Here is an 18,452-nt window from a genome sequence, read left to right as displayed (position 1 = left end):
ACTAGGGAAGAAAATCTTCCATTTATTACGTGATCTCTTAGAATGGCTTCCAATTTCACATGTTTATCATAGTGTCAACATATACTATATAGTAAGGTCAATTCAATAATGTCACAGCAAAAATGCCTTAAAACAAGAAGATATTATCTACTTTATTTTCATAACTGCTTAATGTAAAATATTAAGCAAATGCTACATAATTCAACACAAAAGGTGAAATCCTGGCTACAATGAAGTCAATGCCAAAACTTCTGAAATCCACACTTATTTCCAAGCATAATGCTTACTATTTATTTAGCACATATTAGTAAAATAGAAATTAAGGTCTAACACGAATTTATAACTGAAGTGCCTCAAAAAAGAGTCAGTTATGCTTGATTTTCTATTTTTAGCTCCCACTGTGGACATTTTTCTTCAAAACAGCAGCAGAATTTTCAGCATGAACTGTTTTTCAGGCTTCTGTTGGTTGTTAGAACCTTATTTATACATAGAGTATTTGTTGATTATACTACAATAAAATATATACCTATAAAATATTACTGCGCCATCATCACAAATGTAGAGAGGCCAGACATTCAACGTAGACACTTTAGGATTCCAGTCCAAGTCCTGGTGGATCTCTAGTACTGAAATATCACAAGGAAATGTGCCTCTCCCCTGGAAAAAAGTAATTATTTAGTGAATAAATCATCCAAACGGCATAACGATATATGCACCCCCAAATCAATATCTACAATTTAGACATAACACTACTTACCTTAGCAAATTCTATATATTCCAAGGGTATTCCACTTATTTCACTAAGCTGTAAAACAAACATTTTCAATGCATTAATTTCTTTCAGTGAGGTAAAGAGTTTCATGCCAATATATCATACAGTGAAGCATATGAACATCAGTAAGTCTTCGTTAAATTGTAAAGGCCAGCAAGAAATTCAGACGCATCAATGACACAAAAATGAATTCAAAAAATATCCCATATTTCGCAATTCTTCTTTAAGCAGTGGTTATCCCAAGGAAATAGCTGATGCTTTTTAGTGCAATTAAGTTGGTACATGACAGAGGAGTCACAAATGACACTTCTGTGAGACCCTTATACAATATCAAATTTCCAACAGCGTGGTGGAGAGAGAAAAAATTAAATAGAAACATAGTTAATGTAAGGTCCAAGATATAAAGTGACTGCAGGTCTCATATTACATCTTTGGCTCCAGAGTTGGTTCTCAATATTACAAACCATTTTATTTATACAACTATGTGTGTATCAATACAAATAAAAAACAAAAAACCTGACAAAAGCTAAACGACTGATGAATCATATCATCCCCACCATCCACCAATTAACTTCTGCTAAAATAAAAGAACTGACTGAAAAGTTGTTTTGTACCACATTTTAAATGTCAAATTCAAGATTTTGCATAGTGCAGATGGGAACAAGTTCAAGAGATGAGGCCATAAAAACCATGGGGCCAACTGCTCCCTAGAGATTAACTCTGAAGGCATGCAGCAAGAGCAGCCAACCACAGATTTTGTGACACTACGTGAAAAAGGCAGTCTTGGAGATGGTAGGACCCATTGCCATTAGAGGATCCATTATCATTAGTAACTTGATTTACACCTGAAAGCACACAGGAAGACAGTACATAGCTTGGCATATAAGCATTACAAGCTCATGACCGACTACCACACTTAACAAGGAGGCCAATGCATTCTGTGTTAGATGAAGACAATTTGTGTTCAGTCATGAGAAAACTGAACTTCTGATGTGACAAAGTGGGGATTTTCCCTTGTTATGTTGTATGTGAGCCTATGTGAGTTTTGCTGTTTTGCATGAATACTGTGTGTGCCTCAGTTTCCCTGTGCGCTGCACCAATACTTCAGTGGTGGGAACAGCGGTGTGTGACTTTGGCTGAGACCTCTGGGGCAGGTGAGACTGCTCCAGCTGTCTGCACCTATGCTATGACCAGTGCCCTTCGTAACCGGAGATCCAGAAGGGGGATGCAACCAGGTGACAACCATGTGACTCTTTGCCTGGGAAGTGAGACAAACAGAAGGAGGAGCAGCAACAAGCTGGCAGTTTGCTTTGGGGGACTGGAGGAGTGGGAGTCTAGGGCTTCTGGCCCAGGTCTATCCAAGATGGACTTGGATGAAAGTCACTGATTTCTGTGCCAACAAGTTTTGTTCTACGCTGTGTTCCTGTCGAATAATAAACCTTCTGTTTTACTGGCTGACTGAGAGTCACATGTCTGACTGCGGAGTTGGGGTGCAGGGCCCTCTGGCTTCCACAGGAGCCCCGCCTGGGCAAACTCACTGCAAGACATGCATTGCATTGGAAGAGCATGCTGAATGCTCCAAGGTCAGATTCAGGAAGGTTGAAGCTGTGTAAGCTTCTTGCCCCGGCGACAGTATGCTCAAAGAGAGGAGATATGCTCCCCGAGAGTCCTGACTGGCTTCATATGGAGTAGTTCCAGAGCATTACCTGGCAACTCTGACACTCAACATCAAGGAGTTATATATGGTAAGAAACCCTAACCCTTAGCTACTACTAGGATCTCAGTTGGTATCCACATGCAAGATAGTCTTTTGCCACTTGCAGCTGACCAGGGATTTGTAACTATCATTGCAATTAAACTGCATCAAATCCCTGTGTTCATGCCATTATTCGGAATTAAAGTGGCCTTAATTTACTTTAAAATTATGCTTGAATACATTTTACTACTAAAATCAATTCACCTTCTCTTTTAATTCATCAACACTGCTGCTTTCCAGAACTACTTCCTGGAAGGAATCAAGCTTCATCTCTGATGGCCTCCATCGTCTTGATAGAACAGCAAGCTGTGACATAGATTTCATCTTTTCTGCCTCTGCAAAAAGAGATGGAATATTCTGAGATCTTCATAGATTTTTATTCCATCTACAATGAGGAATTTAACATATATTATATGCACACACAAACATGGGAGTGTGCTGAGTGTATTATAGCTATATATATTACATACAAAAAGGTTAAAACCATCAAAGGTTGCAAAGTGAAGCACTTAAGTCAGGAAATTGCAATGTTAATATGCCTGGATAATCTTCTCTGCACCCCTTTGTATATATACACACACAATGATAAACACATTGCACAGTGACTTTTTCACAGGATTCCAACCCTGTTTAGTGCTCAAGATGGATAGTGGTCATTGAACAAGATAGCAGTTCTGTATTTCCTTTTCTAGCTGCAGTATGTGACCCGATGCCTCATTCTCTGCATACCATCCAAGCCTTTCACTAAGATAACATTTTCTCTGTATAGGCTTTTCTATAGCACTAATCAATAGAATGCTTAAGTGCCTCAAAAAAAACATTAATGAATTTTTTCTCAAAACATCATGAAGTATGACACTCATTTTAACAGATATTGAACAGAGAGACAGAGTAAGTGACTTAACATGGTCAAACACTAAGGCTACATCTACACTACAGTCGGGATCGACGGTCTGAGATTGATCCACCAGCCGTCGATTTAGCGGGTCTACTGAAGACCCACCAAAATCAACAGCAGAGCGCTCTCCAGTCGACCCTTGTACTCTACCCCCGATGATAAGAGTAAAATAAGTTGATGGAGAGTTTCTCCCGTCGACCGCCCGAGTGTAGACCCCACGGTAACTCGACCTAAGGTACGTTGACTCCAGCTATGTTATTCAGACCAACAGATTAATTCACGACAAAATTCTGTCTCATTCTGTTTCCAAACACCTAAACTCAATAAAGCAATGGAATGGAGGGAAAAAAAGAGTATGTAATCATATAATAAAAGTAGGGCTGTCAAGCGATTAAACAAATTGCGATTAAACAAACTAATTAATCGCACTGTTAAATAATACAATACCATTTATTTAAATATTTTTGGAGGTTTTCTACATTTTCAAATATATTATTTCAATTGTAACAATAAAAAATTGTACAGTGCTCACTTTATATTTATTTTGGATTACAAATATTTGCACTGTAAAAAACAAAAGAAATAGTATTTTTCAATTCACCTAATACAAGTATTGTAGTGCAATCTCTATCATGAAAGTTGAACTTACAAACCTAGAATTCCGTACAAAAAAACCTGCATTCAAAAATAAAACAATGTAAAACTTTGGAGCCTACAATCCACTCAGTCCTATTTCTAGTTCAGACAATTGCTCAGACAAACAAGTTTGTTTACATTTGCAGGAGATAATGCTGCCTGCGTCTTCTTTACAATGTCACCTGAAAGTGAGAACAGGCGTTTGCATGGCACTGTTGTAGCCGGCGTCGCAAGATATTTAAGTGCGAGATGCCCTAAAGATTCATATGTCCCTTCCTGCTTCAACCACCATTCCAGAGGACATGCTTCCATACAGATGTCAGGTTCTGCTCGATAACAATCCAAAGCAGTGTGGACCGACGCATGTTCATTTTCATCCTCTGAGTCCAATGCCATCAGCAGAAGGTTAATTTTCTTTTTTTGTGGTTTGGGTTCTGTAGTTTCGGAGTGTTGCTCTTTTAAGACTTCTGAAAGCATGCTCCACACCTAGTCCCTCTCAGATTTTGTAAGGCACTTCAGATTTTTAAACCTTGGGTTGAGTGCCGTAACTATCCTTAGAAATCTCATATTGGTGCCTTCTTTGCGTTTTGTCAAAGCTGCAGTGAAAGCGTTTTGTTTTGTTTTTTTAAACAAGCATCACAGGATGGAAGCATATCCTCTAGAACGGTGGCCGAAGTATGAAGGGGCATATTAATATTTAGCATATTTGGCGTGTAAATACCTTGCAATGCTGACTACAAAAGTCCCATGTTCTCACTTTCTGGTGCAAATATTTGTAATAAAAATAATAAAGTGAGCGGTGTACACTTTGTATTCTATACTGAAATTGGAATCAATACATTTGAAAATGTAGAAAAACATCCAAAATATTTAATACATTTCAATTGGTGTTCTATTGTTTAACAGTGCGATTAAAATGGCAATTAATTTTTTTAATTGCGATTAATTTTTTTGAGTTAATCACGTGAGTTAACTGCGATAATCAACAGCCCTAAATCAAAGGCAACTGGGGAAGCACACACACACGGACATTAAGTTCAGACTGCACTGGCACCTTGACTCCTGAGTGCTTCAGTATAGAAATCCTTTTTGTATGGAATTTCACATTTTAAAAAAAGAACATGAAAAAAATAAGAAATTCTACTGCGTCCGAGGTAGGAGCCATTGACTCATTCATTTAACTCTTTGGGGCAGTTCACAGACTGATATTTTTCTTGAAGGCTGCAATATTGTGCTCCAAAAGTTTAAACTAAGCCTCTACCTCTTACGGTTGTGAAGAAAACTTTAAAAATGTGATGCAAATATCTGTGAGCGCTTGTAGACATCCTAAAATAATACCTGTGAGAGATGTGAACTTTCCCTTTTCATCTCAAAGCGTTACTAATTCTGAAGTCAAAATTATAACATTGTAAATAAAAACATTAAGTATTTCACCACTGATCAAAACATACAAGAAAAGAATGGAATGATCTTAATATTATGATCCATTATGTCATCTTGTTCTGATGCAAATAGAAACTAGTTTGAGAGTGAATGTCTACATCATATGAAAGGCATCAGAATATTTTTGGAGTCCATACTCCTTCCTAAGGCAATGATAGATATCTCAGAGAAAACAGCACTGTCTACTCGCCTTCCTAAACAGATTGTATATAGAACCAATACTGGCAGGCCATTAAGTGATTGCATTACAAAATCCAACATGCATGCACATTTTTAAAAGCTCTGTAACTCTGACAAAATAACTTTCACCAGATCCCAAAAAGGCACATTTGCAACTATCTGCTTGCCAAATTTCAAGTTTCCACCATTGACATCCCAGAGCTGTTCAAAAAGTCAGTATTTTATAATGACTAAGAGTGGGAATTTTTTTTCATTCTTAGATCTGAAAATGGTTAAACAGTTTTGGCTCAACCTATCAAAAATTTGCTCCCTAACTGAAAAAAAAATTGACTGAAATTTGTAAAGATTGGAAAAAATATAAACAACTGAAAATTTGCAGAGGAGAGAGATTGTTGCCATCATTTCACTTTATATTCCTCCGCTTCTCTAGCAAGTTCCTTGTTTCCTCCGAGATTCTTCCCTTGACTCTTTTCGGTTTCTCTTTCTCAGCTAATTTTACACATTGCCTGAAAGCTGATAAGATGACTAAATGGAAGACTTCAAGAAATACCGAAATGAAAGGCTCTTAAAGACAGCTGAAGATCGCAGAAGCCTAAAAAAATGCAAATGGAAACTGATGCTATACACGTCAATAATGGCGCTGAACAAGAAGGACAGAAAAGCAATAATTGACAGAACAGGCAGGGATGGAAGCGGTCTGCAAAGATTGCTACACCGAACTGTTCACACCTCAAATAAACGTCCCACTGTGAACACTTCAACAGACCAATGAGCACACACTCCGGTCCTCGTCAGCCAAGTTTGACATGCAGTTTACCAAATGAAGGAACGAAAAGCTCCAGGAAAAGACAGACTGACAATCAAAATAAGAGCTGAGGCCAAGACCTCTGGAAAATCCTTGCTCAGAGGTTTTGCTGCTACTTAGAAATGCAGAATATACCATCCAGCTGGAAGGAGTCCAACACCATTTTGTTGTACAAGAAGGGCGATCGTGAAGAGCTAAAGAACTATTGTCCAATGTGACTACTCTCACATGTCTACAAGCTATTCACCAAAACAACAACAAACTGACTCTCACAGAGTCTGAACGAGCAGCATCCAAGAAAGCAGGCAGGTATTCAAAGGAATTTCAGCACATTGGACTATATCTTCTCAAAACCATCTACTGGAGTGCTCAAGGAAAACAATTCCTTTATGCATTGCCTTCGTTGACTATGAAAAAGCGTTAGACAGCGTAGCAATCTATATAGCACTGAAAGCTCTTGCTGAACAGGGCACCAACACAAACTACACCAAACTATTAAAGGAAACAAACTCTCACTGCACTATGGATATAACTCTGTTCAACACTCCCCTTCGCATCCCAGTCAAAAAAGGTGTGAAGCAAGGACACGTAGTTTCACCAAAACTCTTCACAGCCTGCCTCAAAATTGTAATGAGGTGGATGAGGTGGAATCAGTGTCAATGAAGAGCTGCTAAACCACTTCAGATTCACGGATGATATCATGTTGATTGCCGAAAACACTATCAAACTACAGAAAATGCTGCAAGAACTCGACACAGAAAGGAACCAAGTTGGACTGAAAATGAACCTCTCTAAAACAAAATGTATGCAGTCTAATGCCTTGCCAAAAGCCCAAATAATAGTCAAGGGAGAACAAATAGAAGTTGAACAATACGTCTATTTGGGCCAAAAAATTAACATGCACCACAATCAGGAAGGCAAACTCATGCGAAGAAAGCAAGCTGGCTGGCGCGCACATTCAAGTCTATCGAGGATATTCTCCAAGGAAAAATCAACAAGGCAATATGCGCCAATCTCTTCAAATCAACAGTATTGCCAGCAATGTTGTACGGCAGCAAAACATGGGCACTGAAGAAGACTGAGGAGCAACAACTGTCATGGAGAGAGCGATGGAAAGAAGAATTCTGGGGATCTCAATCCGCGACCGAGTCCCCAGTGAAGTGATCAGATAGAGTGGAGCGCAGGACATCGTTGAAAGCAGGAATAATAAAATGCAATAGGCTGGGAATTAGCTAGGCTGACTGACAATTGATGAACTACTGCTGTTGCTGAGTGGTACCCAAGGGAACTGAAAACAGCTGACCTCTAAAAAAGATGGGAAGATTTTATCGTGAAAAGTCATGGATGCACCCAGAAGGAAGGCCAGGAAAAGAGAAGAATGGAAGACATGTTGTGACTGGCGCAATCTATATGAGACCAATGAAGGTGATCAAGATGAACTGAAAGTTACCACTTAGAATGGAAACGGTTCTGCAACCTCAAGTGTAGGCACTGCTGCATTCCCAGCATCTGATACAAAGAGCCATAGATCCATATAGGTGTAATGATTGTAATTATATCTCACACACCCAAGTTTGCAAAGAAACTATGAGCAAAACTACTCCAGTATTTTTCAAAACTAAAGCCAGAGGACTGTGAACATGTGAGGTTTCATCACATAGCTCCACAGAGAACTACAAAAAAAAAGCAGGCACTGCATCATGGCTAACTTAAAAAAAAAATTTCCCTCTACCTTACCCCCTTTTGCAATTTATATTATCCCATTTTGATCACACTAGCACCACTGGTCTGAATAAATAATCTGAATCCCCTTATCTACTTCCCCACACTTGAAAAATTCTACTCCTTTGCTCTCTTGGGCAAGTCAATTTTTGAAAATCGACTAAAGTAGTATAATTGTTTTAATCATCATTGTATGCGCAGGCAAGGGAGACTTTGTGCCTGGGCTGGTAAGTTTCTGTGTGCAATTCAGAAGGCTGCATTTAGCTTACATTTGAGTCCTCAGGTCTAGAAAATATACTACAACTAAATGGAAAAAGAATCTTGAAGTGCAGTTTTAATTATCTTCAGGAAAGTATAGAATGTAGAATACAGTGAACCTAAAATAATTCAATAAACCAACATTCAACAAAAATATATATTTAACATGCTGTTATTAGCTGAAGGATTCTATTCCACTGACATACAAAAAATGCATATATTCACAGAAGATAGAATTCATTTTGAAACAAAATGTTAGGGCTCTAACTTTTTCTCAATGTATTATTACCGTCAAGTATTTCTAAGAAGACCTCCCAGTTGCTTGAAATATTAATATCTTCCTCATAGACATGGTAATCCAGAAATACAGTGCCTGGATTCTTCCAGGTTTTCTTTCGTAGGCGAAACCTATAAATATGTTTAAGAAAACAGTAAGTTTTTGTTCACTGATACCAACGTACATTGGCAATGGATTCTATGACAATTTTTTTTTTTTTTGAGCTCTGGAGAAAGGTGTCACAAAATCATGACACTTAGTTTACACTGCAATTGGGAGGCATGACTGCAACATACCCAAGCTAGCTTTGAAAGAGCTAGTTCGCTAAAAAGGTAAGTGAAGCCGCAGCAGCACAGACTAACTGCCCAAGCATGTACCCAGGGACCCTGCGTATGTACTTGTGTGGCTAGTCTGTGACGTTATCTGTGCCTCTGTGGATTCACTGCTATTTGTGATCAAGATAGTGGGGGTACATCTATGCTGCAATCACATTTCCTGACTGCAATACAGATGTACTTTTAACACACAGAGGTTTCACAAACCACCCCTACTCTGCTCCCAGCCACACACAGGGTCTTCACTCCTGCAAGAGGCCCAAGATTTTCAGCTATGACCAAACTTTCTCTCTCTTTATTGGTAAATATGACTTTTCTTGCTTCTAAAAATTCCAATCTGGAGATTTTATAAAATTAACAGTATACCGTCACTCCCTCAAGTGGCTGCATGGAAATGTGAACCCTTAAGCACATCAATGTTGTCATTCATGGCCACTGGAGCTGGTTGTTAGACAGCAGTCTCTCCTTCACCTAAGAGTTTAAGAATTTTCCTCTACAGCATACCCAATATGGCAGTCCTGGACTTCAGTCTTCAGCTATTAGATTTCTGAGAGGACCCTGAAATTGCTGGCTTGGGGACCAATGATCTATGTAGAACATAATTCTACTTTTAGCCAGCAAGCTGGTCTTCGAGAAAACTGTTATTTTATGGCTAAATTTAAGCTGCTTGAGGTATGCCCTCCAGCTATCAGACATGTGAAGCGCTCAGCAGAACTACAGGTTATCTACCATATACTCTAACAGCAGTTTAAATGTTGTATAACTGGTGCTCTACTATGAATTGCAAGATTCTTAAAAAGGGAAAATAGCAGCAAGTTTATTAAGTTCATAACCAAATACACTGTGAAATCTCATGTAGATATGAAATAGTGGAGTATACTTTGTATGTTATTTAGGTCTCTTAATGCAAGACTCTTGTGTGTGAATAAGTGAGCCTAAATTAAACCAGACATACCAAAGAATTCTGAGATGACTCATCATACTTCTATTTTCTGACAATATTGAAATATTACTCTCTCTCATCTGTAGGTGGGTTACTCAGAGAGGTTTCAATTATGGCTTTTGAAACCTAGTGCTGATAAGGAGATGTTGCAAAGCTGCCATATACCGGGGAGCTCTAGGAAGGATTGTGCTTGTTAGTAGGAGTACACATGCGCAGGAGAATATGGGACGATGACTGTATCTGGCCAATCCATGGGGTGCATAAGGAGAGGGACAATGGGAAGGAAGAATGGCTTCTTAAGCAGGAATGGGAAAAAAAAATAGTGGTGTTATTCTCCCCACAAGCTCTACCGACAGCTTTTCCTCACTAAACACGTTTTTTCTTCTTAAAAAAAAACCCACAGGAGAGATACTTAGAGGATGGATGTCTGACTCACGTGGCTCATCTTGCAGATCTCCTCCAGCCCTGAGGCAAGAGGTGAAAGTGTATGGAAAAATCAGAAGAGGCAACATGTCAGAGCAATGCCACAGAGCAGCATTTGTTCTACTTCTACACAGAAATGCTTGGACTGTATCTCTCAGAGACTAGTCTTTTTATTGTGAAGTGTTTTTCTTTTCTTCCCTTTTCTGCTTTTAGAGAAGTACTGTTACCTTTAACTAAGCCAACAGGCAATACCACTGTGACAGAATAGAAGTGCAAACAGACCTGAACTTATAGATCGCAGTGGTAAGCCATTTCAAACAAAGGCATTTCCATTTAAACAGCACTCCCTCAATCTTTCCAGATGGAATGAAGGCCAGAAATTTACCACAAATTAATCTTTTATATTCACAGTTTGGCTCAGACAACACAATAACTGATCACCTTTCAACCACCTCCAAAAAAACCACTAAAAACTAGCTGGGACTGATTATATTAATACTTTCTCCCATAAAGGAGAAACAAAATTTCCTCCTAATATTTATAGCAGATCCTCTTGGCTTCTGAGGAACGGAAACAGAAGAACTCTTAGTTCTATTTAATCCAGCAGTTTTAATCTTGACTGTATGTTCTTTACCTGTCAATAGTCAGATCTAATCCACATTGCTCCCTGAGTTGAGGAAGTAGCTCCTCTTTTGACTGACGCACAGTCATTCCTTTAGCAAAAACAGCATCTAAAAGAAACTTGCATGGCTGTGAACAAAACAAATATACATTTATTAGTGCTAGAATTGTTTCTTTACAAAAAGAGTAAGGAAATCAGTATCTCTCATTCGTGCTGTAGTCTTGCTCAGTCTCCATCACCCTAGAAAATGACAGCTGAGAACTTTGTGTGAGCAAGATATTCAATTAAACTGATTCAAAACAGGCTGCTCTCATTAGTAGCTCTTTGCAGCTTATTTCCAGTTTATTTACAAACCGGAAACTTCACTGAAATAAAGGCACAGTAGTTAAGAATTAGATATTGTGTACATTATTAAAACTTCAGAAACATTATAAAACATGACGGTGGCATTTGCCTTTTTCCCTAATAGAATAGATATATGGGCATTAAAATTATTTAGAAAGCTATTTTTCAATTAAATAAGTCCTGTCACCACACTGGTGCCATCCTTCTTTATTTTTAATGTGCAATTTACTGGCTCCATAGTACAGGACTTCTTCCTCTGTTGAAGAAAGCTGTTCCTATTTGGAAATTGATTTTTAATCAAAACATTGTCTGATCTTAAGTTAGTGATCAATTTCATTTCATGCATTATTCAATCAGCTGTTCTTTTCTGCTTACACATCATACTAGTAACTGATGAAACTGCAGTGTATTTATTACACGTGTAAATAAAGCGCAACTTGGGTGCACTTGTAAACAATGCAATTTTTATGTGGAAATTGAGACAAAACATGGACTCTACAAAGTTATTTTTACAGTCACTTAACTGTACTTTAAGTATCAAATGGGTACTTAACATGTTAATCAACTATTACAAGACAGTCACTTTTGTTTCTAGCACTACTACAAGACTAGTCTAGTGCAAACAGCTGTATCACCATATTCAAATTACTGAAACTTTCTGACAAGTTTTGCTTTGCAGTATCTGATGGCAGTAAATATTCTACCACTACATTATTAGAAAACATGACACCTATCAGAGAGTTCTTTCAATGTACATTGTCTAGTTAGGGAGGCTTTCGGGAAAGAGAATGCACGGACTGAAAAGTGAAAATTTAGTGGGAATTTTACCCTTAAGGTTTTTTTGGGGAAAATTAAGACTAATGCATATTTCAGTGTCTTCATACACTACTTTTAGAAGATTTTAAAATATAAAATTACTTACTTCTGGCTCATTTATCAAGAGCTGGTACACTTTGACTCTGTATTCCCCCTTCTTAAGTGCTCTTCCAAGTCTAATAGTTATCTATTAATTGAAAAGAATAATCATCAGAACTGATATTAAAAGTCAAAAGTTAGTTCTCTTCTAACATTGCATTAACACTACCAATGTAGCAAGGATGCCATGAAGTAGGGTAGTGAATTACATCCAATTAGTCTGCAAAAATTGCCTAGTCAGCCAACTAAATTTGGTTCTATTGTATAAGTTTTTAATTATTCAAAAGCTCATTTGATTAACCTTATTGTCATCAGAAAATGATGAAAGTGTCTCATTCAGCCGAACACTCTCAAACTCTTGATTGCTGGCATAGACTCGAAAGACCTTGAAGTGAGAGGAGAGAACTCCAACAAAGGGCTCCAAGTTTTGCTTGAAGGCAGACAGCGTAATTCTTTTATCAACATTCACTAGCAACCCTAAAAAACAAAAAACAAAAATAAAAACCCAACCTTGTGTTACAAAGTGCCCACTTAATTTGTGAAACCATGTTTCCATATACTTGTTCACAGTTATTTGTATAGTAGCAATGCCTAAGAGTGCCAGTCATGGACCAGGTCCCTATTCACATTTTATCTATATTTGAACCTAAATGGCTTACCCACTGTCAAACAGGAAGTCTCTGGCAGAGCAGGGAACTAAACTTGGGTCTCTAGTGTCCCAGGCTAATGATCTAACCATGAGATCATTCTTCTTCTTGGAATTTTACAAGTTTGAAAACTATACAAGATTGTAACTAAATCAATTTATTCTATCTAAAAATCCACATTTTTAAGCCCTATGGGAATTATTCTAGAATATCCTAATAATTTCTATGGGTGGACAGGATGCATCGCAGACATGTGGCAATAGGAAGGTTCCTTTGCTCAGTGTTCAACTTCACATTTAAATCCATCAGGAAATAAGCGCTTCGATTTACTGTTACATTTCAGTCTGCTTCTGTTTTGGTTTCTATATAGTTTTGTATTAGAGTTGGAAAAAGTAATAGTAATAGTAGTAATAACGTTTTCCAAATAAAGTCTTAGTATTTTGTATCATAAAGACAACATATAATATATTGCTTTTACCAACAGCAGCTTTGTGAAACTCAGTGTTGAACATAATTACACCGTAAGAAAAACAGACTTCAGGAGACTAACTGAAAGCTAGAGATCTGGTCCCCAAATTGTGGGACACACCCCATGGGGGTGCAGAGGAATGTTCAGGGGGGCACAGCAGGGTGCGCCACCCAGTCCTGTTCTACCCCCAGCTCTACTTTGGCTCCCAGCCCTGTCCTGACGTGGGGATGGGGTGGGGAGAGCAGACAGATTACATTATGGGTGGGGAAGATATGACATCTAAATGCCTATCACTATTTATCTGGATCTAGAGCCATGGTCTAGGTGTTTCTATCCCGTTACCAACACTATATGCCATCCAGCTTTTATATAAGTCTCTAGCTAGCAGACATGAATTTGAAATCCTACCCATTACCCTGCCATTGGAAGAAAAGGAGCATGCTTTCCCTTCTCTTCAGCCCACCCAGGAGCCTCTTAGCTACTTCACTGTGTATGTGGGGGCTGCCACAATTCTACTCTACCGAGGATGGATGTGTTTGCTATTTCTGTACCCACCTCGCCCTGGCTGCTACAGCTCCATCAGTTGCTACTCACAGCTTTCCTAATCAGCAGATTAACTTCCCAGATTATTCTCACTTGAACTGCTGCCCACAACATTTTGAAAAGCTGTGATGAGACATCAGAGGCCCTACAGCACTCTGTTTACAAGTTCAGAAAGGCATCACTACACTGGTTCTTGTTTGAAAGGTTGCCTCTGCAACCATTAAAAACTATTAAAATAATTTTAAAGAGAAAGATCAGAAACGATGATTTAGGTCCTTCAACTCTCCAGAGAAATTCTCCTACTTGCAACTAGCTTTTCAAGACCTTTTTGTATCTTCAATCTCAGTATCATTAGGCAGTATTACTCCAAGAACACTTATTTAGAGCCAAATACAACATGGTGAAACACCTGTCCTACTGAAATCAATGGAACTATGCAAGTAAGGCAAGCAGGATTGGTCCCTTATTTCCAGACAGGAAGAATTCTGTCAAGGGCAGATCCTGAGCTTACACAAATTGTCATAGTTCATGGACTTCAATGAAGCTATGACAGTTTACACAATTTGAGGATCTGTCCGTCTGCCAGTAACGTATCCTTTCTCATGAGCAATGATAAAGGCTAAAAGAATGATGCAATTTATGGAGCTTATTTGTAATATAACATTACAAACCAAATTAAACTATTTTAAACAAGCATTTTAAACTATACTATATAACAGTGGGAATGCGCTGCTTTTTCTAGGTTTAATCTAAAGTAACAAAAAGTACAGTGAAAGGGCCTTATGACAAATGATTGCTAAAATAGGAGAAAATACATAGATACATTAAGTAATTTATGGATGCTCTCCAACTGAGTTATTTTCTGAAGAGAAATCTAAGTATAAAACATAACTCCAAACTTAACACACTTCAAAATTGTTCATGCTGCTGTACAAGATATATTTCAGCAATTTTTCCTCAATATACCACCAATTCATACAATGCAATAAGAAAGCATAAAAATTAACCTAAGAAACTAATACTTTTGTTTACCTATTCCTGTAAAATTGATCAGTATTTGCAGCGGTTCAAAACCAGATTAGGAAGAAAGTCTTTTCAAGTTTTAAAGGGAGATATTTTTCAATTTTTGTTCTGACTTCTGCAGTATCTATTGTGACAGCAGGCCAGATGGCTATAGAAAAGTAGTGGGAGATAGATATATTAGCTCCAGGCTAAACAAATCCCTGGTACCAGGTTAAGTGAAATGGAAGCTGCTCCAGGTCAATTAAGACACCTGGGGCCAATTAAGAACTTTCCAGAAGGCAGGAAGAATGCTAGGTTGACTGGGATACCTGAAGCTAATCGGGCTGGCTGAAACTAGTTAAAAGCCTCCCAGTCAGTCAGGTGGGTGTGCATGTCAGGAGCTGTGGAAGGAAGCTGTGCTATTGGAAAGGTTGAGTATTACACACCATATCAGGCACAAGGAAGGAGGCCCTGAGGTAAGCGTGAAGTGGAGCCTGAGGAAGTGAGGGCTGCTGCGGGGGAAGTAGCCCAGGGAATTGTACATGTCATGTTTCTAAAAGGTCAGCTACCATAGCTGATACTATTAAGGTCTCTGGGCTGGAGCCCAGAGTAGAGGGTGGGCCCAGGCTCCCCCCCCACCTTTGCCCCCTGATTAATCACTGAGACTGGGAGACAACAGACTGTGCAAGAAAGGATAACTTCTCCTCACCTCCCTCGCTGGCGTATGATGAAAATGGCTCAGTAGACTGTGACCCTTGTCTCTAGAGAAAGAAGGGTTACGTGGAGGGTCACAGTGAGCCTCTGAGGCTAGCGAAATCCGCCAGGAAACGCGGGACCCACAGAGGCAAGGACAGAGCTTTGTCACACTATGATTCTCTAATTGCGGTTTTATAATAAAAACAAATGTTCAGTAAATGTTGTGTATCAAAACCATAGCTACAGGTTACAAAGGAAGTTTATTTACTCTATTCTTACTACTTCAAGATGTCTGGTTTCATAAAAATCCTTCAGTTCACAAAAAAAGTCCATTACCACCCACATTTTCACTTGGTTATCTCTTAGCATCCTAACGTAAATTTATACTACTATAGATATCTTATATTTTTCTTACTTCCCAAACTTCTCTTCACTTTAATTGCTGCTATTAATTGTGCCAGTCTCTTCATTATATACCACCTACAAATAATCTAATATGGCTTTGTTCTTTTCAATATACATATGTTTAAAAAAATAGTATAAAATATATGTTAAGGATCAACAGCAATATGACTCATTTGTGTTAGACTCTTCAAATTTGGTATATCATTTTATTTGGGACCAGATATTCCCCTGTACTTAACCTACTGTCCTGAGGTTAGTGAAGCTCCACATACTCTAGAAACCTAAAGGATCAATAGCTGTGGAAACAAAATGCATTTTGTTCCACAGGAATTCAAGTCTCTTTACAATAAAAATATTTAAAAACAAAAATGATAGTATCAAAATTGTTAGGGTAAGTTATCACTACTATTTGCTCTTTGAGCTACAAGCAAACACGTTGTAGGACATTGTATGAAGTCAGAAAAGCTATATTGCATCTACCCTCTAGCCATTTTTTTCAATAAATATATACAAGGTGCTATTTCCAAGAAAATGAAGGATTATGACTGTCATTTTGTTGTTCACTGGGAAACTTCACCACTTTTCTTACAAGAGCTAAAGTATTGTAACATGGCTTAGCAAGAGAACATGAAAATATATTGTTGCCACATTGCTAAGCATTTTGAAAAAATGTGTTAAAACTGAGTGCTTCAATGGTCTAGTTCAGCAGTTCTCAAAAACTTTAGCAATCCAAGGATCCCCATTTTGATTTTAAAATTTTTCAAGGATCCCCAAGTCCCCCTCTCAGCCCTAGGCCCCACTCCCCACTCCATCCCTCCTCTTCCTGACCCCAGCTCACTCCATCCCCCTCCGTCGCTCATTCTTCCCCACCCTCACTCACTTTTACGAGGCTGGGGCGCAGGAGTGTGGGATGCAGGCTCTGGAAGGAAGTTTGGGTGCAGGAGTTCCGGGAGCAGCGCAAAGTCACGGCAGGCACGGAGCCTGCCTTAGCCCTGCTGCGCTTCCAGACTTTTAGCACCTAAAATCTCCCAGTTTGGCTTCAGTAGCCTCTGGGAGCTGGAGCTAGAGCCTGATTCTGGGAAGTGCTGGGAGGGGAAGGAATTGATCAGCGTGGCCCGGGGACCCCCAGGGGTCTGCAGACCCCAGTTTGAGAAACCCTGGTCTAGTTAAATTTTAATAGTCTGTAAAAAAACAAAAAAGTGTCTCCATGTTAAAAGCTAGATGGATTAAAAGGTATTTTTAATAAAATAGAATACATACATTTCTGTCCTTCTCCTGAACCTTCATCTGCAGCATACGGCTCTGCTTTGAAGTACATGTATTGTGCTTCTCCCGTACTCTTGCCACTTTCGTCATATTCACTGTCAGTTCCAGAATCTTCTTCTGCTGTGTCCCAGGTTTCTTTTTTTCCTTCATTTGCTTTAGATCTCCTACTACTTGTGATGCTATGAGAGTCAAGTCCATTAGCCAAGGGGATCGGGGCATTGTCCACATTGCACAAAGTGTCACTGCTGTGACTGGAACTAAGAATATCACTGTCCACTGAACTTGTGCTTCTGTCATTATTCACATCAGAATCTGACCGCTCCTCTGACTGGAAATTTTCTGGATCAGAAATCTGAATTTGGTTTTCAAGTTCTCTGTTTTCTGCTGATGCTAAAGAGTCTACCTCATTCAAAGGTGATTCAATGTTTTCAAAGTCACTTGCTTCTGTGCTCTTGCTACTGTCTCCATTATCCCCTTCCTGCTCTTGCTGTAACGACAAGCTTTTGAGTTTTTCAGTGCTCTCTTCCAGGATAGCCTCTACAGATATCATATTACCCAGAGGTCCTTTCACTCTTGCACAGGCTTCATCCAAATTGCCCGAATCTCCACTCGCTTTTTGATTGACTGTCCTTTTAAATTGAGACCCAGGAGAGTGTTCTGGCAATGAAACATATAGCCTGATTGTGTTTGCATGACGATCCAAAAGTTTCCACAAATGGGAGTCCGTATATGCCATCTGGCGATCCAAAGACTCTGAACTTTCAATGAATACCTAAATATAAAATCATACAATTATTCTAAATATCTACGTTACTTAATAGTATAGGCAACATACTATATATACTAGTATTCAAAATGCATTGGAAAGATGACAGTAAAAAAATTACTCTATTTTTAAATCCCAGTTTTAGAGGAGATTTAATAAAGGATACCGAGCTTATTAATCATTTTGAGAGCTAAATAATTTAGTTTTGCAAATATTAAATAATCATACTAGGCAGATTACAAGTAAGTTGTAAATAGGTGGATAGGGCTCCTACCAGCACTAAAATATTGTAGGCCAAATTTTAAAAAAACTTTCGTACATCTAGAAG

The 18,452-nt window shown here is 38.6% G+C and overlaps 1 protein-coding gene across 6 annotated transcripts in view; it reads right to left on the bottom strand.

Moving 5' to 3' along the window:
- Nucleotides 1–18,452, bottom strand: part of USP47 (ubiquitin specific peptidase 47) — an 89,101-nt gene that overhangs the window by 3,376 nt on the left and 67,273 nt on the right. For 5 of the 6 annotated variants that reach the window (XM_037899822.2, XM_037899819.2, XM_037899820.2 and 2 more), the window contains 8 exons: nt 17,353–18,130; nt 12,632–12,807; nt 12,338–12,418; nt 11,083–11,198; nt 8,760–8,878; nt 2,733–2,863; nt 758–805; nt 527–657 (listed from right to left, as the gene is read on the bottom strand). In XM_037899822.2, the coding sequence (XP_037755750.1) occupies nt 527–657; nt 758–805; nt 2,733–2,863; nt 8,760–8,878; nt 11,083–11,198; nt 12,338–12,418; nt 12,632–12,807; nt 17,353–18,130 (1,580 nt within the window). Of the gene's footprint in view, nt 1–526; nt 658–757; nt 806–2,732; nt 2,864–8,759; nt 8,879–11,082; nt 11,199–12,337; nt 12,419–12,631; nt 12,808–17,352; nt 18,131–18,452 lie in introns of those variants that run through there. The other variant, XM_043547799.1, reaches the window with a different exon arrangement.

The sequence above is a fragment of the Chelonia mydas genome, chromosome 6 (assembly GCF_015237465.2).
Source record: "Chelonia mydas isolate rCheMyd1 chromosome 6, rCheMyd1.pri.v2, whole genome shotgun sequence".
In the NCBI taxonomy this organism is placed as follows: Eukaryota; Metazoa; Chordata; order Testudines; family Cheloniidae; genus Chelonia; species Chelonia mydas.
This window is presented reverse-complemented; position numbering and strand designations above follow the sequence as displayed.